The sequence below is a fragment of the Muscardinus avellanarius genome (assembly GCF_963383645.1).
Source record: "Muscardinus avellanarius genome assembly, chromosome: 3".
Lineage (NCBI taxonomy): Eukaryota > Metazoa > Chordata > Mammalia > Rodentia > Gliridae > Muscardinus > Muscardinus avellanarius.
The window spans coordinates 38,393,064-38,418,907 of record NC_137788.1 but is presented as its reverse complement, the minus strand read 5'-3'; the positions used below and the strand labels follow the sequence as shown (position 1 = coordinate 38,418,907).

Below are 25,844 nucleotides of genomic sequence, written 5' to 3'. Positions count from 1 at the left end.
AGCTCTATTTTTATTCTTTATTTTGAAACAGGGTCTCACTGAGTTACAAAGAGCCTCACTAAGTAGCTGAGGCTGGCTGTGAACCACGATCCTCCTGTCTCAGCCTCCCAAATGCTGGAATTACAAGCATGCACCACCATGTATGGCTTATTCTTTAGTGTGAAACAGGGTCTAAGTTTCAGAGGGCCTCACTAAGTAGCTGAGGTTGGCTGCAAACCTCTGATCTTCCTTTCTCAGCCTTCCAAGTACCAGGATTATAGGTGTGTGCCACCACCCCTGGCCCTAAGCAGCTTTTATAGCTCTGATAAATAAAGTTGGAAATGATACATCTGACATAAGTGGTTATCAGTAACCTAAATAAAAATGAGATATTTGTGTTAACTGTGTGTCCTTTGGTTTCTGTTACATCTTTTTTTGGTTCCCCCCCTTAGAGTTTACAAAAATGGAATTTCAAGCAGTAGTGATGGCAGTTGGCGGGGGATCTCGGATGACAGACCTGACTTCCAGCATTCCCAAACCTCTGCTTCCAGTTGGAAACAAACCTTTAATTTGGTATCCATTGAACCTGCTTGAGCGTGTTGGATTTGAAGGTGAGCTATGACAGTGAGATGCATTCATAAAACTTTTAGAGTGTTTGATCTCAATGATTTTGTCAGCATTATGAGGATGAGAGAAGATGAGCACCTACATTTTCTGGAGTCTGGACTCTTTAAATTAGGAACATAGGAGTCCTCTGCTGCTATATAAAACAGATTCACACAATAAGTGTTGTTGGTTTGTGTTTTTTTTGGTGGTACTGGGGATGGAACCCAGGGGCATTCTACCTCCAAGTGACTCCCCAGCTCTATCTTTTCATTCTCCCCCCCCCCCCCCCTGGGGATGAAACAGGGACATTCTACCTCCGAGTTACACTCCCTGTCCTATTTTTTATTCTTTATTTTGAAACAGGGTCTCACTACGTACTTGAGGCTGTCCTCGAACCGTAATCCTTCTGTCTCAGCCTCTCATATGCTGGGATTACAAGCGTGTGCCACCACAGCCAGCTTTTTTTTTTTTTTTTTTTTTTGGTGGTGGTACTGGGGATGGAAACCCGGAAACCATTCTACCTCCGGGCTACACTCCCACCCAGACCTATTTTATATTTTTATTTTTATTTTTATTTTTTTATTTTTGGTGGTACTGGGGGTGGAACCCAGAGGCTTTCTACCTCCAGGCTATACCCCCCAGACCTTTTTTTATATTTTATTTGGAAAAAGGGTCTCACTAAGTAGCTGAGGCTGGTTTCGAACTCGTGCGATCCTCCTGTCTCAGCCTCCCAAGCGCGGGGATAACAAGTGTGCGCCACCACGCCCAGCTTCTTTATTTTTTTATTTGGAAACAGGGTCTCTTAAGCCAGCATGGCTGGCTTTGAACCCGTGTGATCCTCCTGTCTCAGCCTCCTAAGCACGGGGATAACAAGCGTGCGCCACCATGCCCGGCCTCAACCAGCTTTTATTCTTTATTTTGAAACTGAGATTTCCCATGTACATCTCTATCTTTAACTTCTTTTCTCAATTTTCAGTGCTTGTTTGTCTTTTATATGTTAATTGGTATTTGTTGGATGAAGGAAGTGAGTTAGTGACTAAACTGGGGAGAAAAAGAAAGAAGGAAAGAATAAAGGTTAAATGATTTAAAAGTGAGATTGTTCTAAGAATTAGTCGAAGGAATACATGTAACACACATTGAAAAGTCTCAATAAGGCCGGGCGTGGTGGCGCACGCCTGTAATTCCCGCGCTTGGGAGACGGAGACAGGAGGATCGCGCAGGTTCGAAGCCAGCCGCGCGCGCTGGCTTAGAAGACCCTGTTTCCAAATTTTAAAAAATATATAAAATAGGTCTGGGAGTGTAGCCCGGAGGTTGAAGGGCTTCCAGGAACCCCAGTACCACAAAAACAAAAACAAAAGAAAAGTCTCAGTAATATTAGCAGTTATTATTTGTACCTAGAAACAGACCACAGCTAATTGAAATAGTGAAATTATTATCTAAGTGAATGAGGTTTTGCAATTTTCTTTTTTTTAATGCTATAGAAGTCATTGTGATTACAACAAAGGATGTCCAAAAGGCTCTGAGTTCAGAATTCAAAATGAAAATGAAGCCAGATATTGTGTGCATTCCTGATGAGGCTGACATGGGAACTGCGGATTCTCTACGCTACATATATCCAAAACTTAAGGTGAAAAACTATTTCTTCGCTTTTCTGTTTAGTGAAGATAAAGAATACCTTCCTTCAGCCGGGCGTGGTGGTACACGCTTGTAATCCCTGCGCTTGGGAGGCAGAGACAGGATGATCGCGCAGGTTCAAAGCGAGCTGCACGCGCTGGCTTAGGAGACCCTGTTTCCAAATAAAAATGTAAAAATAGGTCTGGGAGTGTAGCCCGGAGGTAGAAGGGCTTCCAGGAACCCAAGTACCACCAAAAAAGAATCCTTCCTTCCCAGTGCATTACATTTTATAATATTTTTAAAATATATTCTTACATCGCATACTTTGTTACTTATGTACTCTTCAACTGCTCTTTTTTTATTACTAGTAAAGATTTAGATATACAGTTGTCATTGTCCATGGTTTCTAAGTAATAATACATCTTTATCAGTATTAGTTGCTGGAGCTAGCCTCAAACCTGTGATCCTCCTATCTCAGCCTCCCAAGTACTGGGATAATAGGCATGCACCACCATGCTCTATACTACATCTTTATATAAAAAAGTTAGGAGCCTGGCATGGTGACACATACCAGTATTTCCAACTACTTGGAAAGCTAAGGCAGGAAGATGGGAAATTTGAGGCTATCCTTTACAACTTCACTAGACTCCGTCTCAAAATAATTTGGGGGGGCTACTGAAGATGGAAACAGGGTCTCACTGATTTGCAAAGGTACTCACTAAGTAGCTGAGCCTGTCCACTATCTGCTATCCTCCTGTCTCAGCCTCCCAAATGCTGGGATTACAAGTGTGCGCCACCATTCCCGGCTTCAAAATAAAATTTAAAGAATTTAAAGAGGGTTGGGTCACTGGGCTTGGTGGTATATGCTTTTTTTTTTTTTTTTTTTTTTTTTTTTGGTGGTACTGGGGTTCCTGGAAGCCCTTCTACCTCCAGTCTACACTCCCAGACCTATTTTATATTTTTATTTATAGCTGGCTTTGAACCTGCGCCATCCTCCTGTCTCCGCCTCCCAAGCACGGGGATTACAAGCGTGCACCACCATGCCTGGCTGGTGGTATATGCTTTTAATCCCAGTACTTGAGAGGCCAGGACAGGAAGATTGCAGGTTCGAATCCAGCTTCAGCAACTAGCAAGGCCCTCCACAATTTCGTGAGACATTTTCCAAATAAGCAAATTGGGCTGGGAGTATAGGAAGTAGAATGCCTCTGGGTTCAATCTCCAGTACCATCCCCCACCCCAAAAAAAGGGCTGAGTATGTAGCTCAGTAGTTAAGTTCTTGCCTAGCATATGAAAAGCCCAGGATTCAAACCGCAGTACTGCAAAAGAAAAAACAGTAGGGGTAGAGGTGTAGCTCAGTAGTAGAGCACTTAACCTAGTATTTACAAATCCCTGGGTTTGATCCCGAACATGAAAAAAATAAAGGATTTCAAATGTACTTTATATTTTCTATTTATAGGAAACAAACAAGCAAAATTAATAGAAAGCATAGCAGTACTTGACTCTCGAGGCAGGTGGAAAATTGACTGGAAAGAAGAATAAAGGAACTTTAGAATATTTCATAGACAACCCATGTAATAATATTTGAAGTTTTAGTTTCATTTGATTAAGAAACTTAAAAGCTGGTGGTGCCGCCGCTTGTAATTCCAGCATTCCAGAGGTGGAGACCAGAGGATCATGGTTCAACGGACGCCTCAGCTACTTAGCAAGGCCCTTTGCAACTCAGTGAGACCCTGTTTCAAAAAAAAAGACTCCGGGCGTGGTGGCACACGCTTTTAATCCCAGCACTTGGGAAGCTAAGACAGGAGGATTGCACAGGTTTGAAGCCAGCCTCAGCTACTTAGTGAGGTTCTCAGCAACTTAGTGAGATCCTGTTTCCAAATAAAGTATAAAATAGGTCTTGGAATATAGCCCAGTTATAGAAATGCCCCTGGGTTCCACCCCCAGTACCACCAAAATAAAAAGAAAAGAAAAGAAATAAAATCGGTCTGGGCATGTAGCTCAGAGGTAGAATGTTTCTATAATCCCTAGTACCAAAAGTGTGGAGAGAGAGAGAGAGAGAGAGAGAGAGAGGGAGAGAGTGTGTGTGTGTGTGTGTGTGTGTGTGTGAGCTGGATTGTTAATCCTCTGTAAGAGGAGTAGCTGACAAAGATTTTCTCCCATTTTCTAGGCTCTCTTCATATTTTTTATTGTTTTCTTTGCTGTTAGAAGTTTATTAATTTGATGCTGTCCCATTTATTGATCCCTGGTTTTATTTCTGAGCTTTAGGATATACCGATGGAGTCTCTGCTGTGCCTTCATGCTGGGTGTTGATTCCATATCACTGTTTTATTTCTTTTTTTTGCTTTTGTACTTTTCTACCCAAGTGGGCTTTGGTATTTTTGATTAAAGATTTCCAGTACCATAATTTGGGTGTGTTAACTTTTAAAAAGTTGTGGTAAAATTTAGGTAATTAAATTTACCTTTTTGTGTGTGTGTGTGGGTCTGGAGATGGAGCCCAGGGTCATTTGACCTCCGAGCTATACCCCCTGCCCTAATTTTTATTCTTTATTTTGCTTCTTAATTTACCATTTTAACTATTTTAAGTGTACAGTTCAGTGGTATTACATGCATTCATATTATGCAGCCATTACCATCTGTCTCTAATTTTCATGCTGTAAAACTGAAATTCTCTATTCCTTAAATAGTAACTTAGCTGGGCATGGTGGCACACATTTATAATCCCACCATTTGGGAGACAGAGACAGGAGGATTGCGGTTTGAAGACAGCTTCGGCTACTTAGTGAGGCCCTTTGCAATTAAGTGAAACTCTTGTTTAAAAAAATAAAGAATAAAAAATTAGGGCTGGGGGTGTCTCTCGGAGGGAGAATGCCTTGGGTTTCATCCTCAGTACCTCAAAAATAAATAAATAAATAAATAAATAAATAAATAAATAAATAAATAAATAAATTTACCTTTTCCCAAATCCTGTGAACTGCCATTCTACTGTCAATTCGATGATTTTGATTTTACTACCTCATGTTAGTAGAATCACTTACTATTTGTCTTTTTGTGGCTAGCTTATTTTACTTATCATAACATCCTTGAGGTCCATCCATGTTGTAATATTACAGAATTTTCGTGAGTGTGTGTGTGTGTGTGTGTGTGTGTGTGTGTGTATAGTACTTGGGGTGGAACCCAGGGCCCTTCTACTTCTGGGCTACACTCCCAGACCTATTTTATATTTTATTTGGAAAAAGGGTCTCACTATGTTGATGAGAGCCTCACTAGCTGAGGCTCATTTCAAACTTGTGTGATCCTTCTGTCTCAGCCTCCCAAGTACTGGGATTACAAGCGTGCGCCACCAAGCCCAGCTGAATTTTCTTCTTTTTAAGCATAAGTTATATTGCATTGTATGAATATGCCACTTTTGCTTCTCCATTCATCCATAGATGGACATTTGGGTTGGTTCCCTGTTTTGGCTATTGTGAGTAATCTTGCTATGAACATGGATATATAAATATCTCTTTTTGACCCTGCTTTAGGTTCTTTTAGGTGTATACCTAGATTTAGAATTGTTGGGTTTTATAGATAATTCCATATTTAAGTTTTTGAGAAACTGCCATACTATTTTCCATAGCAAGTGTATCATTTTACATTCCTATCAGTAGTACACAGAGGTTCCACTTTCTCCACTTCCTTGGCAGTGCTTGTCATTTGCTTTTTATTTTTTTTTAAGCAATAGCCACCCTAATGGGTGTGAGTTAGTATCTCCTTTTAGTTTTGATTTGCAAAGATCTTGAGGGGGGTGGAGTGTGTGTGTGTGGGGGGAAGGAAATACTAGAGAGAGAGAGATACCAGAGAGAGAGGTACTAGAGGAATTCTATCTCCAAGCTATACCCTCAGCCTTTTTTTTTTCTTTTGAAATAGAATATTCCTAGGTTGCTGAGAGTTTCACAACATTGTGAAAGCTGGTCTTGAACCTGCGATCCTCTTGTCATAGCCTTCCAAGTCCTGGGATTACAGGCATGCTCAGCCAAGCCTGGCTGAGTTTAGAGTTCTTAGTGATCTTCCCAGGGGCTATTTTAATTACTAAAGATTAAAATAGAGGTGCAAATTCTCTTTGCTCCCTAATCTCTAAATCATAAAAATGTTATTTTAGCCAGGTGTGGTGACACACACCTGTAATCCTAGTACTTGGGAGGCTGAGACAGGAGGATTGCAGGTTCAAGGACAGTGTCGGCAAGTAGTGAGACTCATCAACCTAGTAAGACCCTGTTTCCAAATTAGAAATAAAATCAGGCTGGGGGTGTAGCTCAAAGGTAGAATGCTTTTGGATTCAAATCCCCAGTGCCACAAAAATAAAAAAACTTTAAAAATAGGAAATAAAATTGAAAATGTTATTTTTGATCTAGCCTGGAATTAGAGATCCTGCGAGTTCCATGCAAATGAGTTTCTCTATCTCTTGGACACTTGGGAAATAATGGCTGGCAGTCATTTATTGATAAAAGAACTGCCAAAGGGAGTTCTTGTTTTTTTATTTCCTAAAAATTTTGATTCCTAAATTATTGCTTCTTCTTACAATTTTTTTTGGAGGGGTTATTGGGGATTGAATCCAGGGGCATTCTACCTTTGAGCTATACTGTCAGTTACCTCCTCCTTCTTAAACTTTATTAAATTTTTAAATGTTTCAAATCTAGTTAAATTGCTAAGACTGGCTGTGAATTTTAAATCCTCCTAAATTTATATCCTCCTAAATATTGAGATTGACAGGCTTGTGCCACCACACCACACCCAGTGCCTATTCCTGCAGCTTTGATCATTTACTCCTTTCCCTTTCCCTTGCATCAGAGATCAGAATCCTTAATAAGTTTTTGTGCACAGTCTCATTTCTTTTCCTTCCTTTTTCCTTTGTTTCCTTATTTACATAGCATACACCTTACATACAATCCTGCCTCTAGGCCTTCTTCCAAGCTGTGACTTTGGCCAGCAAGACTTGCTATGTTTACTGGTTTTTCCTATTACAATGGTCCCTGAAATCCTGGCTTCATATCAGCTTGCCTTCCAACATGGAACAGAAGGTCACAAAGCTAACCTGTGGAGGAACGTAAGTAGATCCCAAATAGCTATTAAGAATAAGGTAAAAAGCCGGGCATGGTGGTGCACAGTTGTAATCTCAGCATATGGGAGGCTGAGACAGGAGGATCATGCAGGTTTGAAACTAGCCTCAGCTACTTTAGTGAGGCTCTTTGCAACTCAGTGAGACCCTGTTTCAAAATAAAGAATAAAAAATAGGGCTGGGGGTGTTGCTCGGAGGTCAAATGCCCCTAGGTTCCATCCCCAGTACCGCAAAAAAAAGAAAGAAAGAAAGAAAGAAAGAAAGAAAGAAAGAAAGAGAAAGAAAATTAAAAAAGAATATGTAAAATCTGAGTTAAGTCCAAATTCAGAACTTTCTGGTTGGGATCCAATAAACTTGTAGAAAGGACAATGGAGAAGCACATAAAAAGTTGAAGAAATGTGGAGTGTGACACATGCCTACAATCCTCGCACTTGGTAGCCTGAGACAGGGGGATCACAGGTCCAAGGCCACCTTTAGCAACTTAGTGAGACTCTCAGCTACTTAGTTGGACCCTGTTTCAAAACTTAAAAAAAAATAAAAAAATAAAATAGAGGCTGGGGATTGTAGCTCAGAGGTAGAATACCCTTGGGTTTAATCCCCAGTACCAAAAAAAAAAAAAAGGCAGTTTGTCAGTGTTTGCTGATGGATGTGAGGTGTTACAGTTTGAATGGTAGGGTTCTTTTTCTTATTCAACTAAGGTTTGTTGAATAGGAAAAACTAACAGGCAGCTCAGTACAGCTTTAACAAATCTTTATTACAAAATTAGGAAATAGAGCAGTAGGAAATAGAGAAGAGGAAAAAAGCAGCATGCTTATCCGCATGCTGGAGAGCCCCAAAATGGAACTCTGGCCCCTTTTGGGGACCCCAACTTTTTTTTTTTTTTTTTTTTTTTTGGTGGTACTGGGGGTGGAACCCAGAGGCTTTCTACCTCCAGGCTATACTCCCAGACCTATTTTATATTTTATTTGGAAACAGGGTCTCACTAGGTTGCTGAGAGCCTCACTAAGTAGCTGAGGCTGGCTTCGAACCTGTGCGATCCTCCTGTCTCAGCCTCCCAAGCGCGGGGATTACCAGCGTGCGCCACCACACCCGGCGTGGGGACCCCAACTTTAAGTAGAGTTTTGTATTGGTATCTTTCTCATCAGCATTACCAAGGGAATGGGCTAGTTACTTATTCCTTAGCCAGGTGGTGCCTCTTTGTCTTCGGACAGTGCACTTACTAAGTGCAAGGGTCAAGAATGTACCTGGCCCTGTCTCTCTATTGTAGTAGGCAGTATTAGTTGCTCATCAACTAGGGTGCTTTGAAGCCACACATAAAGTTTACCTTTCTGATGCCCAGGCCGGATCACAGAGGAGAGGAGGTAAACAGAGGTACCGGTTGCCTCTATTACAGTTTTAGAGCTAAAGGCTTCAGTTGGCTCTAAGGCTTTTACTATAGGTTAATCACTAGAATGAAGGGCAAAGACAGAGAGGAACTCTGCATTGTAACAGCTGCAGCCCCCTCCCTGCCTGAGTGCCTACTCAGCACCTAGGCTTTGACTATATTTTATACTTTGAAAATTATCAAAGCAGTTTGCCAGTACCGGTTCATTAGTACATTTTGATGCCTCTTTCCAATACTGGTATATGAGGTATGTCTTTAAAGAAGAAAGTTTACCTGCTATGCCATGGTTCAAAACAATGGTCTTCACCCAGAATGATGCTGCATACCTGTAATCCCAGTACTTTGGAGGCTGAGACAGGAGGATTGCAGGTTCAAAGACAGCCTCAGAGACATATTGAGACTCTCAGCAACCTAGAAATATCCTGTTTCAAAATAAAAAGGTCTGGAGGTGTAGCTCAGAGGTAGAATGCCCTAGGGTTCAATCCCCAGTACCCCCCAACACAAACAAATACAAATAAATAACAAACCATGAGCCGGGCTATTTGGCTTTTTGGTTTAAAATAATTTTAAATTTCCGGGCGTGGTGGCACACGCTTGTAATCCCCGCGCTTGAGAGGCTGAGACAGGAGGATCGCACAGGTTCGAAGCCAGCCTCAGCTACTTAGTGAGGCTCTCAGCAACTTAGTGAGACCCTGTTTCCAAATAAAATATAAAAAAGGTCTGGGAGTATAGCCTGGAGGTAGAAAGCCTCTGGGTTCCACCCCCAGTACGACAATTTTTTTTTTTAATTTATAATCTTTTTCATTTACCTTGCATTTGGTAAATGTACACTTCTCTCATATGTGCTTATAGGATGATGAAGCCAGATACCACGTTTGCCAATATATTTTTTCAACCAAAGGACACGTAATTTCATTTGGGACTGTTTTCTTTGTCTAACCCCAAAATTTTACTGATTTATTGGTTCTCACTTTTTATTTCAGCTATCCAAACCTCTTTCCCTGACTTATCAAGAGAGATTATTGGTTCATTCATTCTCCCATGTCCTGGGTGAGTGAGCTCCATTTTTATAATTGGAATTGATAACATAAACATTCTTAGATTTCATATTTTCTCTATCATTGTGTTTCATATATGAACTCATTTCACATTTATTCAGAATCAACTAATAATAATAGTTGTTATTGGCTATTTATTAAACCCAGTTGTGAACCAGATATAACTATTGTTTTAACTTTGGGGTTTTTTTTGGTGCTGGAGATTGAAGCCAGAGGCATTCTACCTCCAAATTACACCCCAGACCTTTTCAATTTTAATTTTTATTTTTTGAAGATTTAAAGAAGTTTATTAGAAAGATAGAAATACAGAAAATAGAAATATAGCTCCATACCAGACTGGCATGGAGGGGTGACTCGAAATGAATACACCCATTAATTTTTATTTTGAAACAAGATCTCACTAAGTTGCTGAAGCTGGCCTCCATATAGAACAGTTCTGTCATCCCCTACAAATTCTAACTTCCTTTTTAAATACAATATTCTGTCTTTCTGAGAGTTATTAGCAGTCTCACTTTTTTTGTGTGTGTGGTACTGGGATTCCTGGAAGCCCTTCTACCTCTGGGCTACACTCCCATCCCTATTTTTACATTTTTATTTGGAAACAGGGTCTCCTAAGCCAGCGCACACAGCTGGCTTCGAACCTGCGCGATCGTCTTGTCTCTGCCTCCCAAGCGCGGGGATTACAAGCGTGTGCCACCACGCCCGGCTAGCAGTCTCACTTTTAAGGTTGCTTATGTGTTTTTCATTCTCAGTCTTTCTAAAAGGAGGCATCAGTCTGATACATGTGTAATGCTCCCCGTATTCTATCATTGTTTTTCTTTTTTCTTTTGAGAGAACCTTCTTGAGAGTCATCCATTTTCTATACCATTCTCTATTACCACTCTCCAGATCTTCTGGTGAGTTTTCATCCTGGGACTTCACTATTCTGGGAATTCTCATTCTCTTTTCTGTGTTGGATACCCTCACCCCTCATTTCTTTTTTTCTTTTTTTTTAACTTTTTTTTGATTACTTCCTTATTTTAGAAGAGCCCAACTCTTATTGGCTGCTTTTTTTCCTTTTCTTTTCTTTTTCTTTTTCTTTTCTTTTCTTTTTTTTTTTACAGTACTGAAGATTGAACCTAGAGGCATTCTACTTCTGAGCTACACCCTCAGCCCTATTTTTTAATTCTTTTTTTGTGTGTGTGTGTGGGTCTGGGGATAAAACTCAGGGGCATTCGACCTCCGAGCTACACCCCCTGCCCTATTTTTTATTCTTTATTTTGTAACAGGGTCTCACTAAGTAGCTAAGAGGGCCTCACTAAGTAGCTGAGGCTGTCCACGAACCGTGATCCTCCAGTCTCAGCCTCCCAAATGCTGGGATTACAAGCATGTGTCACCACACCCGGCTTCTATTTTTTATTCTTTATTTTGAAACAGAGTCTCATTAAGTTGTAGAGGGCCTCACTAAGTAGCTGAGTTTTTGGCTGTGAACTTGCCATCCTACTGTCTTAGCCTCCAAGTACTTGCACCACCAAACCTAGTCTTATTGGCTGTTTTTTTGTTTTTATTTTTGTTTTTTGCCATACTGGGAATGGAACCCAGGAGCATTCTACTCTAAGCTATATCCCTATCCCTATTTTTATTCTTTATTTTGAAATAGGATCTCACTGAGTTGCAAAGGGCCTTACTAAGTAGCTGAGGCTGTCCTTGAACCGCAGTCCTCCTATCTCAGCCTCCCAAATGCTGGGATTACAAGTGAGTACCACCATGCCCGGCTCCTTATTGGCTTCTTAAAGGAAAGGAGTTCTTTTTTATGTCTTTTTAGAACCGGGAATTGAATCCAAAGCACCACACCTGCAAAGCAGGCGCTTTGCCACTGAGCTACATCTCAGTCCCCTTTTTGGCTTCTTAAAGAAAGTACATGGAAGAGCTGGGTGAGGGCGATCGCCCTGGATTCAATTACCAGTTCCATTAAAAAAAAAAAAAAAGAAAGAAAAGAAATGCATAGAAGATAACTGTTTTGAGAATTTCCATGTTTGAAAATGTTTTATTCTTATTATTGAGTGGTAACTTAGCATTTATAAAATTCTAGGCTAGAAATAGTATTCTCTCATAGTATTTTCACACCAAGCCAAAGAAAGACAGACTTCCTTAATAGCTTTATGTACTGTTAGGTAGATTATTCTCATGTCTCCTCTTTCACTGGGAACATTTAATCAGGGATTCATTTCAAACTTTCTCCTTCTTACCACTTCTAGTCACATCTTTGACCCAGTGCATCCCTTAAAAGTTCCAGTTAGGCCAGGCATGGGTGGCCCATGCTTGCAATCCCAGTATTTGGGAGGCTGAGACAGGCGGATTAGGACAGCCCCAATTAGGACAGCTGAGGTGTCAGCAGTTTTCGCTTCTTTTTCTTTAATTCCGAATTTGGTATTTTTCTTTCTTGTAAATCCAGATATGTATTTGGATTAACTTTTTTTGCTATCTTTTATCTATACTTTTTTTGTGTGTTATACTGGGGATGGAACCCAGGAGCATTCCTCTCCAAGCTACTCCCCCAGTCCTATTTTTTATTTATTTATTTATTTATTGCAATACTGGGGATGGAACCCAGGGGCATTTTACCTCTGAGCTACACTCCTAGCCCTATTTTTTAGTCTTTTTATTTATTTTTATATTTATTTATTTATTTATTTATTTATTTATTTATTTATTTATTTATTTTTGGTGGTACTGGGGTTCCTGGAAGCCCTTCTACCTCCAGGCTACACTCCCAGACCTATTTTTTATATTTTTATTTGGAAACAGGTTCTCTTAAGCCAGCATGGCTGGCTTTGAACCTGCGCGATCCTCCTGTCTCCGCCTCTCAAGTGTGGGGATTACAAGCGTGCGCCACCACGCCCGGCTAGTCTTTTTATTTTTGAAACAGGGTCTCACTGAGTTGCAAAGGGCCTTGCTAAATAACTGAGGCTGTCCACGAACTGTAACCCTGTAGTCTCAGCCTCCTAACTACTGGTATTACGAGCGTGGACCATCACACCTGGCTCTTATTCTTTCTTTTGAAACAGGGTCTCATTGAGTTGTAAAGGGCCTCATTAAGTAGCTTAGGCTGTCCACTGAACTGCGATCCTCCTGTCTCAGCCCCCTAAATGCTGGGATTACAAACATGTGCCACCACTCCCAGCCCTTATCCATAATTCTTAGATGTTTATAACATAATTTTCAGATTATCTTAATTCATCAGTTTTTCAACATCAGAATCCTTCATACCCACTGCTTTAAGTGCATTATTTCATTTATAATCCTCCAGCTACTCTGAGATAGATACTGTCTTTATCTCCACATTACAAATGAAAAAAGTAGGTCTCTAAAAACTTGAGTCAGGTGTGGTGGTGCACTTCTGTAATCCCAGTATTTGGGAGGCTAAGACAGGAAGATCTCAAATTCGAAGCCAGCCTCAGCAACTTAGCAAGGCTCTGAGAAATTTAGCGAGACCTTGTTTTCAAATAAAAAATAAAATAAGGCTAGAATGTAGCCCAGAGGTAGAATGCCCCTGTCCTCAATACCCAGCAAAATACACACACTTGAATACTTTGCTTTAAATTCAGGTTCCAAAAGTCTCAGCAGACATATCAAATAACCAAAGAACTGAAAGGATAACATCTGCCAGGCACAGCAGATGGTGTCTCAGTGGAAATTTAATTTTTATTTGAGAGCACAGTAGTCAAATTCAGTACAAGAATAGTGGTAAAGACAAGTAGGAGAGTACCAGGTACCCTCTAGAGAAACATCAGGAAACACTGCTTGGATCTGCGCGTGCGTGTGTGTGTGTGTATGTGTATGTGTTTTGCTGAGGATGGAACCCAAGGGCATTCTACCTCTGAGCCACATCCCAGCCCCATTTTTTTTTTCCCCCCTGTGGTACTGGGCATGGAACCCAGGAGCATTCTACCTCTGAACTACACCCTAGCCCTATTTTTTATTTTTATTTTGAAACAGTGTCTCACTGAGTAGCAAAGAGCCTCACTAAGTAGCTGAGACTGTCTGTGGACAGTGATCCTCTAGTCTCAGCCTCCTGAATGTGCCACCATGCCCAGCTCTTTATTCTTTATTTTGAAACAGGGTCTCACTGAATTGCAAAAGGCCTCATTAAGTAGTAGCTGAGGCTTTCTGCAAACTGCAATCCTGCAATCCTCCTGTCTTAGCCTCCCAAATGCTGAGATTAAGTCTTGCAGAATAGGTATTTGTGATAGTAAATATGCAAGGAGGGATAAACATTCCTAGTGGGAATGAGAGAGAATGACTCCTGAAAAAACATGAGAATTTTAGAAGAACCTGTACTTTAACAGTTGAAGAATTACTACAAAACTGAAATATAAAGGGAGGTTTTTGTTTTTTAGCAGAGAAAGAGCTTTATTAGAAAGTAAATGCACATTTTCAGAGCATCATGAGCACTTTCTCTAGAGCAAGGAGATGTTTCTAAGCTCTAAATTAGGGCATCTTAAGACCTCATTCAGTATAACTTTATACATCTAAAACTTCTTATACAGGTCTCTATTTTTAAATATACTGATAAAAGAATGCTTATCAATTAAATAACTTCATTGATAGACTTTTTCTCCCTTAGATGGCAGCCTGAATTATGTACATTTGGGGGTTTACTAGGGATTGTTCCTAGAGCATTTTACCTTCAAGCTATACCCCAAGTCCAATCTTTTTTTAATTTCTTATTTGAAAACAGGGTCTCACTAGGTTTCTGAGAGCCTCACTAAGTTGCCAAGGCTGGCTTTGAACCTGCAATTCACTGTCTCAGCTTCCTAAGTACTGGGATTACAAGCGTGTGCCACCATGCCCAATTTTGAATTATATACATTTAAAGTTTAATTTTATCTTTTTTAGAAGTTAAGCTACTTAGGGGAGGATGAATGGCAGGATGAAAATGGGGCATTGAACAACAGGCCCTGTATTGCAGCAACAGTTCACACAAAATCTTTATTGGAGCCTGTTAAGCTCTTCTGAAGATATTTAAGTTTACTAAAGCCTTATAGTGAGTACATTTGAGTAATTAACTTATTATTTTAGAAACTTCATTTAGAAGTTCTTAGAAAGTATCCTAAAGTGGGAGTTCAGTTATTGTGCTTATTTATTTTTGGTGGTACTGGGGATTAAACCCAGAGGCATTTTGGAAACAAGGTCTCCCTAAGTTGCTAAGACTGGCTTAAACTTGTGATACTCCTATTTCAGTTTACCAATTTTTACTTATTTATCTATTTATTTATTTATTTATCTATTTATCTATTTATCTATTTATTTTGATGGTACTGGGGTTCCTGGAAACCCTTCTGCCTCCGGGCTACACTCCCAGACCCATTTTATATATTTTTTTAAATTTGGAAACAGGGTCTCTTAAGCCAGCGAGGTTGGCTTTGAACCTGCACAATCCTCCTGTCTCCGCCTCCCAAGCGCAGGGATTACAAGCGTGCGCCACCACGCCTGGCTACTTATTTATTTTTTGAGGTGCTAGGAATTAAGCCTCGTGGTGCTCTACCACTCAAATGTATCCAGCCCTTTTGTGGGTTTTTTTTTTTTTTTTTTTTTTTTTTTTTTGGTGGTGGTGCTGAAAACTGAACCTAAGGACATAGAATCTCCAGTTCGATTTTTTTTATTCTTCATTCTTTATTTTGAAACAAACTAAATTGCAAAGGACCTCACTAAGTAGCTGTTGCTGACCGTGAACCTGTGATTCTCCTGTCTCGGCCGTCCAAGTACTGGAATTACAAGCATGTGCTATCACGCCCGACTTTTTTTTTTTTTTTTTTTTTTTTAGCCAGGGACTTTCTAAGTTGCTGGAGCTATCCTTGAACTTGTGATTTTCCTGCCTCAGACTCCCAAATAGCTGGGGGGAATTCATTTATTAGCTGCTAATGATGAAGTTATAATTTTTATTTTCCTTGAAATTACCTGGACCATTTGCTTTGAAGATCACAGGGAGATCTTTCATATTTACTGTGTATATCTTGTATCTTAATTTTTTTTTTTCTGGTGGTATATGTGTTATAAGGGACTGAAACCAAAGGCTTCCTACCTCTGAGCTATATCCCCAGGCCTTTTTATTTTTTGTTTTGAAACAGGGTCCTGCTAGATTGCAGAGTCTCGATAAGTTGCTGAAGCTGGTCTTGAATCTGTAATACTCTTTTTTTTTTTTTTTTCTTTTTTTTTTTTTGGTGGTACTTGGGGTGGAACCCAGAGGCTTTCTACCTCCGGGCTATACTCCCAGACCTTTTTATATATTTTTTTTTGGAAACAGGGTCTCACTAAGTTGCTGAAAGCCGCACTAAGTAGCTGAGGCTGGCTTCGAACCTGTGCGATCCTCCTGTCTCAGCCTCCCAAGCGCGGGGATTACAAACGTGCGCCACCACACCCGGCTGTAATACTCTTGTTTCAGCTTCCCAAGTACTGGGATGATGGGCATATGCTACTTTGTCTGGATTATATCTTGATTTCTAATTTATACCACTACCTTGAAAGGCAGATGATATTATTCTGTCTTGCTTTTGAAAAACCTGGTACCTGGGTTTAAATAACCTGCCCCAAATCCCATACATAGTTACTGATTCAGAGCTAGACCCACTTCCTCAGTTTTGAGATGTATTAGTACATCTCAAATGCTCATGCTTTTCCCCACTCTATTATATTGCTTCCAAATAAAGATAAACATAAATACTCCTTATAATTTAACTCTAGATGTTTGGGTTTAGAACAGGTTTAGTGATCCGGGTGTGGTGGCACATGCTTGTAAATCCCAGCATTTGGGAGGCTGAGATGGGAGGATCATCGCGGTTTGTGGACAGCCTCAGCTACTATTTAGTGAAGCCCTTTGCAACTCCGTGAGACCTTATTTCAAAATAAAGAATAAAAAATAAGGCTGGGGGTATAGCTCAGAGGTAAAATGCCCCTGGATTCCATCCCCAGTACCTTTTAAAAATAAACAAACAAAAAAAAACAGGTTTAGCTATTTTCAAAATTATTTTTTCTTTTGAGTCTATAGAGTTCATGTTTATAGAAAGCTTTGTGTAAATTAGATGTTGTATGTTCTATAGGATATAGAATTTTTTTTCCAGTGTACAAATCATTGGTTCTTATATGTATAGAACTCTTTTTTTTTTTTTTTTTTTTTTTTTTGTGGTACTAGGAATTGAACTCAGGGCTAGTCTACTTCCAAGCTACATCCCCAGCCCTAGTTTTTATTCTTTATTTTGAAACCTGGTCTTATTAAGTTGCAGAGTGCCTCATGAAGTAGTTGAAGCTGGCTGCAAACCTGTATCCTCCTGTCACAGCCTCCCAAGTACTGGGATTACAAATGTGTGCCACCACGCCCAACTTGTATAGAACTCTTATGTATTTATTTATTTTATTTTTGGTGGTTGGGATTGAATTCAGGGCTTCGAGTATACTAAGCATATGCTCTACCTCTAACCCATATACACAATATTATTTGTTCATTTTGCTTTTGGTGTTGGGGATGAAACCAGGACCTTGAGCATGCTAGGCAAGTCCTCTACCACTGAGCCACGCTTTCAGCTATTCCTTGGACTTTTTGAGGTAATTGGCCATTGGTGCTGTTTTTGTGGTTCAAAAACAGAATGCAATTATCTTTTTTTTTTTTTTTGCTAGAATGCAATTATTTCTTGATTTTTTTTTTTCTTCCCTCAGGTCTGGGGATGGAACCCAGGGGCATTTGACTTCCGAGCTATACCCCCTGCCCTATTTTTTATTATTTAATTTGAAACCAGGTCTCACTGAGTTGCAAAGGGTCTAAGTAGCTGAGGCTGTCCGTGAACTGCGATTCTCTGGTCTCAGCCTCCCAAATGCTGGGATTACAAGTGTGCGCCACCATGCCCAGCTTCTTAGATAAATACTTTGAGAGCAGGTCAGTGAGGTAGAGAGAGAGAGAGGGGGGGGGGGAGGGAGAGGGAGAGGGGGAGGGAGGGAGGGGGAGGGAGGGAGGGAGAGAATGTGTGTGTGTGTGTGTGTGTGTGTGTGTGTCTGTCTGTCTGTCTGTCTGTCTGTCTGTCTGTCTGTCTGTGTTTTACTGGGGATTGAACTCAAGGGCCTTCTACCTCCAAGCCAAACCCCTAGCGCTGTTTTGTTTTGTTATTTTGAAACCAGGTCTCACAAAGTTGTAGAAGGCCTTGCTATTTTGCTTAGAGTGACCATGAACCTGCAATCCTCTTGTCTCAGCCTCCCAAGTACTGGGATTATAGGCATCCAGTGAGGTATATGTCAGAGATTTACGCAGACTAAATATATAACAGTCCTATAGCCTGTGTTTAAAGCACTCATTTTGCAGGTCTCATTGCTTCTTTTAATTTAGAAATGGCAGAGTTGAGGACTAGTATGTAGTTCAGCGGTAACAGTGCTTGGCTAGCCAGCACAAGGCCCTGGGTTCAATTTCTAGCACCAAAAATAAAAAAAAAATAAAGGTCCAGGCGTGGTGGTACATGCTTATAATCCCAGTATTTGGGAGGTTGAGACAAGAGGATCACAGGTTCAATGTCAACCTCAGCAACTTAGCAAAGCCCTCTACAACTTAGCTAGACCCTTTTCAACATAAAAAATATATATATTTTTTGAGCTGGGCCTGGTGGTGCACACTTGTAATCCCAGCATTCAGGAAGCTGAGACTAGAGAGGATCACAGTTTGAAGATAGCCCCAACTACTTAGTGAGGTCCTTTGCAACTCAGTGAGATCTTGTTTCCAAATAAAGAATAAAAAATAGGGCTAGGGGTATAGCTCAGATGTAGAATTCCCCTGGGTTTAATTCCTAGTACCGCAAATTAAAAAAAAAAAAAAATTAACCAGGCATAATGGAACTCATCTGTAATCCCAGTACTTGGGAGGCTGAGACAGGATAATAGGTTAGAGTACAGCCTCAGCAATTTGGTGGGGTGCTCATCAACTAAGCGAGACCCTGAGACCCTGTTTCCAAATAAAAAATAAAATAGGGCTGGGGTTGTAGCTAGGAGGTAGAATGCCCCTGGGTTCCATCCCCAGTACCACCAAAGGAAAATAAAATAAAGGGCTGGGACTATAGATTTGAGGTGGAATGCCCCTGAGATGAATCCCCAGTAAGAAAGAGAGGAAAGAAGAGAGGGACAAGTGACAGAGCTGTTAATTCTTTTTTTTTTTTTTTTTTTTTTTTTGCGGGTCTGGGGATGGAACCCAGGAGCATTTGACCTCTGAATTACACCCCCTGCTCTAATTTTTTATTCTTTATTTTTGAGACAGGGTCTCACTAGGTAGTAGCTAAGGCTGTCTGGGAACCCTGATCCTCCAGTCTCAACCTTATAAGCGTGCGCCACCACACCTGGCGTTGTTAATTCTTATTTAATCAGGACAGCAATCTTTCTTTGGCTTCAGGCAAACCTGATTTAACCTTCTGCCTCAGTTTCACTACCCAGAAAATAGGGATAATGATACCAACACACTAGTTGTTAGAGGTTTAGCTAAATCCTTTGATGTAGAAAAAGGACTATTGTTATATGTCTTATGAAATAGCTAACATGTTACAACAAAAAGCCAACCATGCCCATGAAATCCCCATCCTGGAGACAGTTTATTAGAAAGATTGCGGCATACATTCTATTTTTAGATGTTCAAAAAGCTAAATGCAAGGTATTTTCACTTGAGTGTTTGATGTCTTTATCACATTACAAATCTCTGTCATTCTTTCTGGAACCTTTCATTTTGCCAGAGGTTTTGTTTTTGTCAGATTTCTATCAGCTTGGAAAGAGTGGGTCTAGTTTGGTCAAAGGAGGATCTAAGAACTTAGTCCTAACTTGCTTAAAGACTTCATTAAGTGGCAGCTTGCTTTCTTGGGACTGCCTTGGTGGGCTGTGGTTGCCAAGAGGGCCTCAGTATCCCCAATGATGCCTTCTTGAAGATTGCTGGGGCATAGTGAGAAGTTCAGAAGTTAAGGCAGAAACAAGTTAGCCGTGTCCCATGTGGGATTTTTGTTTTGTTTTGTTTTGTTTTTGCTGTACTGGCAATTGAACCCAGGGGCATTCTGCCTCTGAACTACATCCCAAACCCGATTTTTTATTCTTTATTTTGAAACAGGGTCTCACTAAGTTGCAGAGGGAGGGCCTCACTATGTTAGATCTATTTTTTTTTTTTTTACACCTCTCCTCTTCTTTTTTTTCCCCCTTGAGGCAATTTCCATGGAGCATTTTTTTGTAAATGTGCTTTAATTGGTGCTTTATAGTCTCACATCATAATATAAATCATATTGACGATGACATATATGTACACAGCACTTGGTGTCCCTTCCCCAGAGCTGTTCTCTTGACTATACTAACCTAGTTTGTATGTTCATGAGCTCAGAATGTTTCCATCTTACCTTCTTACAGATTGCTATTTATTGGAACTCTGGTCTGTTACTAGGGTAGGAGACTTCTGCAGCTCTCTTCTTCATTTGGTAGCCAGAAAACTTGCAAGCTCTATGTTTAAGCCTAATTCTTGTGAGTCTTACCTCCTTTTGTGGGGAGCCCTTCATGGACTAAAGGGGTATAGGGTAGCAAGGAAAGGAATAGGAATTGTGATGGAATGCATAGGCTGTAATCACAAACTTTCTGTCTTTGAGTAACAAGCAACCTGTATAGCTTAGATTTTTTGGAAAATCTTTTTAGAGCCACCTATTCTCTGAATCATGAGGTTAATTCTATAGTCCAACTTATAGTACAACTTATGGAGTATTACAGTTCTATCACCATGACTATGAAGTTCATTTGAAGTAGCCTAAGCCAGGCATGGTGGCACATGCTTGTAATTCCAGTACTTGGGAGGCTGAGACAGGAGGCTTGCAGGTTCGCAGCTTAGTGGGACACCGTTTCAAAATAAAGAATAAGGCTGGAGGTATAGCTAGGAGGGAGAATGCCCCTGAGTTCAACCCCCAGTACCACACACAATAAATAAATAAATAAATAAATAAATAAATAAGAAATAGCCTGTAGCTACTTAGACTCTTTAAGTTAGGCTTATTTCCTCCAACAAGCCTTCTTGGTTTTCTAAGGATGAATTAAGTGTCAGTTTTCTTTTTTATGGTACTTGGGTTGGAACCCAGGGGCATTCTACCTCTGAGCCACATCCCCAGACCTGTTTTTTATTCTTTATTTTGAAACAGGGTCTCACTGAGTTGCAAAGGGCCTCACTAAGTAGTAGCTGAGGCTGTCCTCGAACCACGATCCTCCTGTCTCAGCCTCCCAAATACTGGGATTACAAGTGTGTGCCACCATGCCTGGCGAAGTGTCACTTTTCTGTACTTAGACAGAAAATCTAAATTGTCATGTCACCATCTCTCTGTAGTAGACTGTGGAACAAGAACCATATCTGGGCCTGGCATAGAGAGGGTGCTCAGTACTTGTGTTAAATGAATGAATGACAGATGGGGACAAGTTCTTTATAAATATTTGGAATGAGCTCCTTACTCTTTTAATAGGGACCAATCCCCCGCCCCAGTACTGGGGACAGATGTTTATAAGTGTCAGGACGAGTTTCAGTGATTGTAGATCAGAGGGATTGATTATGGCATTAGCTGCTTAGTACTTGCTTTGTTTGTATTTGTAAGTTCCCAGATAGCCCCACGTTTATTGACATGACTGATCTTCTACCCTAATGTTCTTCTAGAAGGATTATTTTATTTTTGTTATGAGGTGGAATGACATGGTAGAAAAACACAGGCTTTCATAAAGACAGGTAGACCTCTATTCTAGTTTATATTCCATTTTTCAGTAGCTGTGTGACCATAGATGATGTTTTAAATATCTTCTAAGCTTGCATGTAATTCATCTACAAAGTATTAATATTTTTATTTATTCAGTAAATGTGTATTGAACACCTACTCTTTGCCAGGCTCTATTCTAGGTGCTGTAGATATAGTGCTAGATCTGATAAGCAAGATCCCTGCTCATAGAGATATTCCATGAGGATATACAGAGATAATAAACAAGGAAACAAATATTTTCAGGTGACAGCAGATGCTTAGAAAAAAATTAAAGCAGCATAGGATAAAGAGTGGTTGAAGAAGGAGAGCTATTTTATTTTATTTATTTTGTGGTACTCCGGATGGACTCCAGGGGCCTTCTACCTCTGAGCTATATGCTCAGACCTATTTTACTTTTTATTTGGAAACAGGGTCTCACTAAGTTGTTGAGAACCTCACTAAGTTGCTGATGCTGGCTTTGAACCTGTAATTCTAACTCTCATCTCCCAAGTACTGGGATTACAAGCAGACACCACCACACCCAGTGTAGGAGAACTCTTTTAGAGTAGCAAGCTGTAAGAAGATCTTTTTTTTCAGAGAGAACAGCAGGTGCAGAGGCCATAGGGCAATGAGAGTGGCATGTTTGAGAAGCATCAAGAAGGCCAGTGTGAAGCCGGGCATGGTGGCGCACGCTTGTCACAGCATTCAGGATGCTGAGAGCACAGGATCACGGTTCGCGGACAGCCTCAGCTACTTAGTGAGGCCCTTTGCAATTCAGTGAGACCCTGTTTCAAAATAAAAAGAATAAAAAATAGGGCAGGGGTAGCTCAGAGCTTGAATGCCTCTGGGTTCCATCCTCAGACCTGCAAAAAAAAAAAAAAAAGACTTGAGCAAGATTTGAGGGCTTGAGCTAAGGCAGTGCCATAATGGTAGAGGAAGATGAGGAGACCAGTACGATGTTGAAGGGGAGGACTGGGTAGGAAAAGGAGGACTTCAGTTCTGGACCATGGCTAGATTTATGATTTTAATCGTGGATGATATTGATGCTGTGACTCAATTAAGGGACACAGAGTATTTAGCTCTGAGATTAATGATTTATCACTTTTTTATTTTGTGGTACTGAGAATGGAACCCAGGAGCATTCTACCTCTGAGCTATACCCCCAGCCTTATTTTTTATCCTTATTTTGAAACAGGGTCTCACTGAGTTGTAAAGGGCCTCAGTAAGTAGTTTAATGCTGTCTGCAAACCACAATCCTCCTGTCTCAGCCTCCCAAATGCTGGGATTACAAGTGTGCGCCACCATACCCAGCAATTATCACTTTCTTACAAACTGAGTTGGTCATTCCTTTCCTGCTCCTATGGTCTCAACCCCAGTGTAAACAAAGTGGCATTTGGCCCTTTGTTGTGCAGTTTGGGGACTACAGCTTGGAGATCTTTTCTAAACACTTTCGACCAAAACTAAATTGCAGTCAACCGTTGAAGTTTATTAAAGCATAAAAAGTACTTTTGAGAATTGGATTGGATTGTACTACATAGAAAAATGTAAATTGGGACCATTTGTATTCACACCAAGTAGCTGAATTTGTTAGTTCCATATGGGCAGGGGCAGAGTGGAGGGTGGTAATTTGGATCATAGCCATTGTTTGTGAAAGTGCTGGGTGGGTAAAAGTATGAGAGTTCTTACCATGCACTGGTGTCCCCCTCCACCCCCAAGGCAAGTGTGTTTTTCTTTTTCCTTGCTGTAGGAAATTGTTTGCCAGATTGTGTTATTTATAACAATCTGTCATGGAACAGCTGCCAGGAAAAGAAAAGGGGCTATTCCCAGTAGCTCTCCTCACCACCCCCTCTACCACCACCACACACACACATCCGGTTTTCTGACTTAAGTCTTTTTTCCCCCCCTCTAGTTTTACTCTGTTATTTTGGCTTGATAGAAAATGTTCCTGTAATGAGAGATTTCTGGGTTTTGTCATGGCTTGGCAAGTGGATTTTCTGAGCTTAATTTGTTTGCTTTAGTCAACACTAACTGGCAGCAGTTTGTGTTTTGAATTTCTAGGTATCTTGATTTCTCTCTAAATACTAAAGTGCTGCCTTCTCTTGGAGACCTGGCATGCTTCAGTGCTGTCAACATTGTGCACACTTCACCTTTCAGAGCTGTTCCTTTTGCCCTTGGCATTGCCCTGGCTTCTCTAGAGGTGCAAGTTTAAAATAAGACATTATAAGAACTGTTGGGATAGTAGGGAGATCTCTGGGGAGGCCAGTTGGTTTCTGCAGAAGGGGCTTACTGTTTATGTTAGAAAAGAACTGTTCCCTTGAAATATAAGGCAGTTGAGGGTTGTGTGTTCAGGGAGCTTTCAGATTAATTGCATTTTAGATACACAATTACTTCACAATCTAAATAATCTATGTTTATGGCTTATGGTCACACATGATCAAAAATACTTCTCTGAGCTTGGTGCAGTGGCACATACCTATAATCACAGTACTTGGAAGGCTAAGACAGAATTACATGTTCTGGGTAGCCTGGGAAACTTAGTGAGACCCCTGTTTTAGCATAAAAAATAAAATAGGGCTTGGGGTATAGCTCAGAGGTAGAGCCCTCCTCCCCTAGGTTCAATCTGTAATACAACAAAACAAAATTCTCTGGCTTTTGTCAGTTTTTCCAGTCAGTCAAGTCAGTCAGTCTCTCTTTCTGCCTCTCCCTCTCTCCCTCCCTCCCTCCTTCCCTCTCCCTGTTTCTCTTTCTCTCTCTCTCTCTCTCTCTCTCTCTCTCTCTCTCTCTCTCTTGCATTTCTAATATAGGCTTTAGGTTTTTAGAATAAGAACTAAAACAGTGGTCATTTTTTTCTATTACAACTTCTATAGAAATGTAAAGAAAATAAATAGAATCATAAAGATATAAAGGCTATTTCTTTTTCCATTTAGGCTTTTCTTCTTCCAGGATTTCTAGCTTTAGAAACAATTTACGCCGGGCGTGGTGGCGCACGCTTGTAATCCCCGCGCTTGGGAGGCGGAGACAGGAGGATCGCGCAGGTTCGAAGCCAGCCGCGCTGGCGTAAGAGACCCTGTTTCAAAAATATAAAATAGGTCTGGGAGTGTAGCCCGGAGGTAGAAGGGCTTCCAGGAACCCCAGTACCACCAAAAAAAAAAAAAAAGAAAGAAACAATTTACATTGATGAAACAGCAAAGATTTCCTTTGGAAGTAGCACAGTTGCATGTAAAATGGGAATCTCAGTGAACCTTACATCGTACATTCTCTGAGAAAGAGGCAGAAGAGCTGATGGAGTAGCACCTCTGTGCATCCCAGGCTCTGCTCTTCCAGGCTGATGCCTTTCTTTAGACACTGAGAACAGATGGCAACCAGACATTGAGGGGAGGTGTCTGATCCTTGTGAACCTTGGGGATTTTATATTCAGCTGAGCAAAAAGTCATCCAAAAGCAAAGAAAGACATGAGCTTACAGGCCTGTTCACAATTATGCAGGACTTGTTCAGCATTGATGGTGCTGACATTTAGACACTTCTGCAGATACTGAATAGCAGCATTCATTTTTCAAGACAACACTGTCACCACTTTCCATTTTCTTCACTGTGAGGTATACTTAATTCAGTTAATTATGGGACATTCAACTTGCAGAAATCAGTCATCTTATTAGAGAAACTTAGAAAAATAGAAAGGAGATTTTTCCTGAGGAAACTTTCATTCTCAGCCAGGCATGGTGGCTCATGCTTGTAATCACAGCATTTGGGAGGCTGAGACAGGAGGATCCAGGCTCGCAGCCAGCCTCAGCTACTTGGTGAGGCCCTTTGCAACTCAAGTGAGACCCTGTTTCAAAATAAAGAATAAAAAAAGGGCTGGCTGGAGATGTAGCTCAGAGATAGAATGTTTGTCCATGGGTTTCATCCCCTGAACTGCAAAAAGAAAAAAAAAACTCCTTTCCATTATGATGAAATGGGGTGACTTTTGTACTGCTCTCATGAAAATTGTGTGCATGTGTTTAGTAGTGGACAGTGTGCCCTTCCTTTCTAAGCATTGTTGTAAGTAGGATTCTGCAGGCTATTTCTTCCTTACCTTGAGTGTGTGTGGTCTAATTTAATGTTTGATGGTTCCTGAATGGTGAGTTATATAGGCTTAGGAATATTTTTTCCTGAAAAAGATGTTTATAAGAATTTTTGTTTGTTTGTTTTAAGTCTTAGAGTTAAGGTCCAGAAAAAATTAAGAGAGCCTAAAGCAGAAGAGTAGAGAAGAATCCCAGTTTGAACACTGTAACTTTAAGAACCCTTCAAAAGAAATAGTTTAGGCTAGCCAGGTGTGGTAACACCCCTGTAATCCCATTACTGGAGAGATTGAGACAGTAGGATTGCAG

At 40.6% G+C, this 25,844-nt stretch overlaps 1 protein-coding gene across 1 annotated transcript in view; it reads left to right on the top strand.

Moving 5' to 3' along the window:
* Window positions 1-442: 442 nt before the first annotated feature.
* The window catches only part of EIF2B3 (eukaryotic translation initiation factor 2B subunit gamma), a gene marked incomplete at both ends in the record, with an annotated part of 99,037 nt that continues 73,635 nt past the window's right edge, over window positions 443-25,844 (top strand). Inside the window, 2 exons of the mRNA XM_080692217.1 lie at window positions 443-590; window positions 2,067-2,212. Of these exons, the coding sequence (XP_080548343.1) occupies window positions 443-590; window positions 2,067-2,212 (294 nt within the window). The remainder of the gene's footprint in view (window positions 591-2,066; window positions 2,213-25,844) is intronic.